Source organism: Octodon degus, unplaced genomic scaffold (assembly GCF_000260255.1).
Source record: "Octodon degus isolate 3935 unplaced genomic scaffold, OctDeg1.0 scaffold00164, whole genome shotgun sequence".
NCBI classification, from domain to species: Eukaryota; Metazoa; Chordata; class Mammalia; order Rodentia; family Octodontidae; genus Octodon; species Octodon degus.
This window is the reverse complement of record NW_004524740.1, coordinates 1156975-1163822: the sequence shown is the minus strand read 5'-3', so window position 1 is coordinate 1163822 and position 6848 is coordinate 1156975. Positions and strand designations below refer to the sequence as shown.

Here is a 6848-nt window from a genome sequence, read left to right as displayed (position 1 = left end):
TAGGAGGGAAGAGAAAAATCTCTAAATGATGAAAAATATTTTAGAAACATAGTCACAAAGCAGAGACAAAGATCCAGACAACAGACCCAACAACTGAATTATTTTCTAAAGAAAAGAGCACTCTTATTGAATGGTCTTATTGTACTTCCTAATAAATTAGTATGTACAAATGGTGAGCAATAGAATGAGAGAGCAAAAGAGACAGAGAGAGAGAGACAGAGAGAGAAAGAGAATGAGGAGTGATAAGAGATCAGAAAGGAGAAAGCTGTAATATGGCAAAGGTACTGCTGTGGGAACACATGATAAATGACAAATATAATTCCTAGAGGACAATTCTGATCAAGATTGATTTCTTAGCTCAGGAATCTCATTTCTAGGTCTCTGTCTTTTAGAAGTACTTCCCACAGGGGAGGATGTAGACTATAGCCTTGTATGAAATGGTGGAAAAACGAAAAAAAACAAAACATCAATTTTCATTAAAAAAATTTTTTTTGAGACAGGGTCTCACTGTGTAGTTCAGGGTGGCCTTGAACTCAGTACGTAACCCAGGCTGGCTTCAAACTCAAGGCAATTCTCCTGCCTCAGCCTCCTAAATGCTAGGATTATAGGTGTATACCACTATGCCCAGCCAATTTTCACCAATTATAATGACTATCACAGTGATGATGTAAGAAACTCTTTGCTAAATGTGAAGCTACCAATAATAACAATAATAATATATTATAGTGCTTTATCAAATACTCTTAAGTACTTCATTTCAGATAGTATTTCTCAAAAGAACTTACCCCCCCCCCCAAAAAAAAAAACCCTACAATAGTTGTATTCCATTTCCCAGAAGAACATGGAGGTTCCAAAAATTTAAATAATGTGCATGAGGTCTCCTCACCACTGCAGTTAGAAAACATGGGGCATGCTAACAGATACTAAAAAGATGTCCAAGAGACATTAAGGTTTAAAAATTTAGAAAGTTGCAGAAAAGTATATTAAATATGATTCTGCTTAAAGATAAGTATGCCCATTTGTATATGGAAAAAAATCTTGAGGGCTCATGGAATATTGTCTCCAACGGTTGTATTTGAGCAGAAGACTATATGGCAGTTTCAGTGTCTTGCATCTGTAATGTCTGAAATGTGTCATTCTGAATTTAAAACATACTGATAAAATGTCACGTGTCAGATTTTTTTTTTTACAAAAAGGAAAGTATGCTGATAGTATTCAAGTCCACTTTCTTCTTATTCATCTTAAAGTTAGTTACTAGTTGGAAATTATACTGCTTTTACACTCATGAGGAAAAACAATAGTTTTCTTTTAAAATCTAGAATGGTAAAACAATCCCAAAGTAAACCAAAACAAATAAAAAAGTTTCTTATAATTTAAACCTAACAATTTAGTCTTCTGGACTTATAAACATCATACATATGCATAAATATCTTCAAACAAAACTAACATAGTAGCAAAATTAAACTTTTGGATAATAACCTTCTGGTCTACTCCTGCTTCAAAACACACAGAAACACTCACACGATGATAGTCCTACCTACCATACAAAATACTATGTCATCCATATCAGATGATTTTGAGGACTGTAAAATTGTCAAGAAAGCTTTGAAGCAAATATTTTGGTAAGGTTCCTCCAAGTATGGCTGGCCTGGCACGCTAGAACACAAACAGAAAAGACAACTCAAAGGTCTTTGAACTGGTACTTGCAAAAGAATAAGTAAACACAGCATTACTACGGACTAATGGATTTAGAATATCCCCTGGAATGCAACTGCACTATGGAAAATTGTGCACTTTGGCTAATTAGTTATTGTTATGAGACAGGTACAAGCTTGAATAAATATGAAGGAGGAAGAATGGTTTCCATGAATGAAAGTTACAAAGTTTGTAGTGGAAGAAAGACGTAGAAAGAGCAACTTTTATAGTTCTACTAGGAAAGTAATACAAACAGGTCCTGCTGAGTTAGAATTGTCTGATTCAACCTACCTTCTTGCTACTGGATGACACTATGCTATGTAGAGACAAAGTCAGGTTTGTGGTACTCACAAGCTATTGCATATAACAGGCTGGTTCCATTCTCTTAAAAAAGAAAGTGGTCTTGACAGATAAAACCACGAGAGCTTAAATTTATATGAATATAGCCTTCTAAATGACTTAACATGGTTAGAATTTACACCAATAGAAAACAAAAAAATTGACATTCGTGAACATACACTTTTAGCATACATTTTTTTCCTTTACTCCTTTATAAGCTTTCTTGAAAACAAATAATATAAGATAACCTCATTCTATAACATGAGAAATTGAACATGAGTTATTAGTTTCTTTTTCTGTTTTTTTTGAGTTTGTTTCTAAGCTAGCTCTGGCTTCAGATAGATGGAACAATCTACAAAGGACCCAGGAGAGGTTTCATCTTATTACTACTAGAAAACCTGATTGGACCCACATACCTGAGACATAAGTTTGCCATACAGTGCACCGCAGCTCTCCTGACTTCAGGGTCAGACTGAGCCAAGTCACTCATCTTCAGCAAGAGGCCAGAATTACCTAGCAAGTCTGGGAGATACTAAAACAAAACGACAGTCAATGTTAGTCTAAGAAAAACCTCTAGGAAAATAAATTTTATTTAATTTTTTTTGTTTTTGTTTTTTCTTGGTACCGGGGATTGAACTCAAGACCCTGCACTTGCCAGGCAAGCGCTTATTCTACTGAGCTATCTCCCTGGCCCTTAAAAATTTTTCTTTCTTTCTTTTTTTTTTCACAGAACCGGGGACTGAACTCAGGCCCTTGAGTACAAGCACTTATTCTACTGAGCCATCTCCCCAGCCCCAGCCATCTCCCTGACCCCTTAATTTTTGACTAAAGGGACTAGCTGTTAGGTAAATCACTCAGATGAGTAGACAAAGATATGCCAACAAATAGGAATAAGGATTGTTGCTGGGACTCTTTGTTTTGGCTGTTTCAGATGATGAACAACAATAACAACAACAACAACAACAACAATTATGGCGTGCCAAGCACTTTACAAGTATTGTCCCACTATGTCCTCAGAGCTCTTATTTTACACATAAGGAAACATGCATTTGAGGAATTCTGAGGACAGCTCAAAGTTACACGTCCAATCTGTCCAAGCAGGACAGATTCCCGAACATAAGTCTCTTGACTTCCGAGTTTCCTTTCAAAGGAAAGGCAGAGTGTGGTTTAAGCTACCTTTTGACATTTTGAACCATTGTAGTAAACCAGAGCTGCTAGGGCTTGAAGAATTTCCATGTGTGTCCACGAACTACACTGACGAATAGCTGAAATAGTATACGCCAACAAGAAATCCAAGTTCTGTTCATCAACAATCACCTACCGACAGAACAAAAATACAGATGCTCTAACTTAAATAAATGATTTTCATCCTTTTACATATTTTTTTTTTTTTTTTAAATTTCAGAACCAGGGATTGAACTCAGGCCCTCCCCAGCCCCTTTTACACACATTTATGCTCCCCTGGATCAAGCTATGTGAGGGTACATAGCCATTTTTCTTGGTATGTCTCAAAAATCAGTTCTGAAGGTTTGACAATTTGATCAAGATAAAGGATTTCTCCCTGTCCTTGGTCTCGGTCATTTCAGTCCCTGTAGTCCCTCCACTCAAAGCAGAACCAGCTAAAGTCCTTTACTAACTTTTCCTTCAACTAAACAGACACTGGCAGCTGAAAGTACACTGATACAAGACTCAATCCACTGAAATATCTTAATTCAATAAAACTCTTATCCAGCATCTATGGAAGAGTTCTAATTTCAGCAGGATACCCACCTACATGAAACCCACAGGGAAATCCTAATTACAGTGGTTTTCATGCAGAGGCAATCAGGCCCTCCCCCTGGGAACACTTGACAATAGCTATAGACGTTTTTGATTGTTGCAACTAGAAGCATCTAGTGGATGGATACTAAATATACTGCTTAACATATTATAATACATAGGACATTAGCAAGCAAAGAAGTACCCAATCTAAAATATCAAGAGTACAGAGTGCCGGCCAGATAGCTCAATGGATTAAAGCACCTGCTTAGATGCAGGGACTGGGGTTTGATCCCCCTGAGTGCCGTGCCAGCCCCATCCCTGGGGTGTACTGAGATGGTGATTAAGACTGGGTGTGGTAATGCGCACCTGTAATCCCAGTGCTTGCTTACAGAAGGATCACTATGAGTTGGATCTGTGTAGTGAGACCTTGTAGACCCTGTCCTAAAAATAAAAAAAAAAGGAGTACAGAGGTGGGAAACCCTGTATAAGCCCATTTTGGCTGTACACTGAAATCATTCAGGAAGTGCAAGCCTTCCAGGTGATTATAGTGTGCAGTCATGGTTGAAACCACTGGTTTACAAGGGGTGGTGGGTAGCTCAGTGGCAGAGAGCCTATTTAGCGTCCATGAGGCCACTGGTTCAATTCCCAACACTGAAACCAAACTGTTTTAAGTCGCTTGTGGTAAAACTGGGTTAGAGAGTTGATTATATGATTTAGCACTCCAATAAGGTATCAAGAAAACTTGTTGGTGAACTCATGGGTTGTCTGCTCATCCTTTTTCTTTTTTGAGACAGGGTCTCCCTATGGAGTTTGGGTTGGCCTTAAACTCACTTTGTATCCCAGGCCAATCTCAAGCTCTCAATGATCCTCCTGCTTCAGCCTCTTAAGTGCTGGGATTACAGACATGTGCCACCACACCTGGCCAAGTTTGCTCATTCTTTAATAGATGAGACAAAAATCAACCAATTCTTTGGCTTCTAATGAATGTTAGTCATTTTGCATGGGATGCCTAGAATTAGCCAGTCTTTTATGACTGGAAGCTGGCTGAGAACAGCCCCCATACTGAGGATGGTAGAATGGAAAGATATCAGTAAGCCTGTTATTCTAAAGGGATGCTAGAGCTGCCTCCCTTGGGACTTGTGATCTGGAATATTTCCCTTTTTTCTTTTTTTATTGTTCAGGTATTCTGGGTTGCCTTTTCTGTTTCTTGTAGCCCAAAGCATCCTGCTCACAAAATACTAATTGATTTATTTTGTACTCTTTACATTCTGGGCTATTCTGGGTCAATAGTCTTAATCCTACAGGAAATGGATTTATTTAGCAAGCTGGAAAACTTTCTAAAGGGAACTGCAATACAGACCTTGATATAAATAACTGGGGACTTTTTATCCTGGTATCCCCTTGCCCTCAGGCTTCCTCTCAGGTTTTGCATATTTCAGAAGTAGATGACAAAAATCCGATAGCTTCAGAAAAGGGGAAAAATATTAGTGGGAAAGAAATAGGGGATCATTTCAATCTATCAGGATATATCTGGGTCAAGGATATCGTCAATGAATAAAAATCCAGGACTAGGGAACATGAAGGACATTAATTTATTGAATCAAAAAGAAAGAAACACTTCTAATAGGCAAATTTCTAGAATTCTGCAGAATAATGCCAGATTTAATATCATTTTTGTTAAGGTGTTAACTTTTCCTAGCATCTCAAAAGACCAGCCTAATACCTACCACAGATGTATTTCAAAGGCATGTACTTACTCTCAAAGTTCATAATTTGAATCCTAAATTACATATATTACCTGTAATCTGTTAAGTAAATGGTGGATCATCTTAGACACTTTGCTCACAAGATGATTCTGATTAGGAGGCACCAGTCGGCAAGCTTGGACAAGAAGAGCACTGACATCCTACCAAAAAAATAAAATAAAAAATAAAAACAGACAAAGCAAAGGAAATATACCTATTACCCAAGTAAAGACATATAAAACACAGGGAAAAGGGAATATTAAAGTGAAGGTACACATAAAAATGGGGAAAGATGACATCTGAATAAAATATGAAGGGATAACGAAGTAATAGAACAAAAATAGGATATGCGAGAAAGGAAGAAAAAACATCAATCTGGCTTTTGTCAGCCTACAGACTTCAAAGTTTCTACCATATACAGGCAATATAATGAAATAACCAAAAAAAAAAAAAAAAAATTTTCCAGCATGTAAAAGCATACACTAAAGTTAAAAACATCAAAAACAAGCGAACTAAATTCTAATAACTGGGAAATCAGAAATGACACTTCCATGAATTTTATATGAAATTAAGCAATTATTTTTTAAAAAGGTAAGAACATATTTGCAAAGCCCACCATTTACCCATTGTTGTTTTCCAAATAAAAAGTCACTGACCCCATACTATGGCCTCTAAAGGTGAAGCAAACACTTTTCTGAAGCTCAAAGAGGTCACAGTCTAATAAAGGAGTAAAAAGTATACATTCATAATTAAACTAAATTAAGTACTGAAAGAACGAAGCATAAACTCAGTGGGAAAACAGTAATTAAGGAGGCCTTGTGGAGGTGATTTTTAAGCAGAATCTGGAATCATCTGGAGAATAAAGAGAACTCTGCCAGACAAGGCATCTGAAACACAGCAAGCAAAGGGTGTGGGCAAAGATCTGGAGACGTGAAACACCAGACGGTGCTTGAAATGAAGCAACTTCCAAATGACTGCACACAGGACACAAAAAGGGAGGGCTAGAAATCACAATTAATTTACAAAAATATCAAACTGTACCAATTAATCAAAAATTCTCTCAGCTGGGCATGGTGGCCAATGCCTGTAATCCCAGCACTTGAGAGGCTGGTGCAGGAGGCTTATTGTGAATTTGAGACCAGCCTGGGCTACAAAGTGAGCTCAAGGCCAGCCTGAACTGCACAGTGAGACCCTGTTTCAAATGGACCAAAAAAAATAAAAAAAACGAACCAAACCAAAACAAAAAAACCCCATAAAAAACACCCAAAACAAAAAACAAAACCTTCTCTCTCCCTCAATCCCACTCTG

The 6848-nt window shown here is 37.4% G+C and overlaps 1 protein-coding gene across 2 annotated transcripts in view; it reads right to left on the bottom strand.

Moving 5' to 3' along the window:
• The window catches only part of Heatr6 (HEAT repeat containing 6), a 37497-nt gene that overhangs the window by 28959 nt on the left and 1690 nt on the right, over positions 1–6848 (bottom strand). Inside the window, exons 1-5 of one of the 2 annotated variants that reach the window (XM_023703165.1) lie at positions 5594–5681; positions 5156–5258; positions 3211–3351; positions 2451–2566; positions 1542–1656 (exon numbers count right to left, since the gene is read on the bottom strand). In XM_023703165.1, coding sequence (XP_023558933.1) covers positions 1542–1656; positions 2451–2566; positions 3211–3351; positions 5156–5227 — 444 coding nt within the window. In that variant the 5' untranslated portion in view covers positions 5228–5258; positions 5594–5681. Of the gene's footprint in view, positions 1–1541; positions 1657–2450; positions 2567–3210; positions 3352–5155; positions 5259–5593; positions 5702–6848 lie in introns of those variants that run through there. The other variant, XM_004643059.2, reaches the window with a different exon arrangement.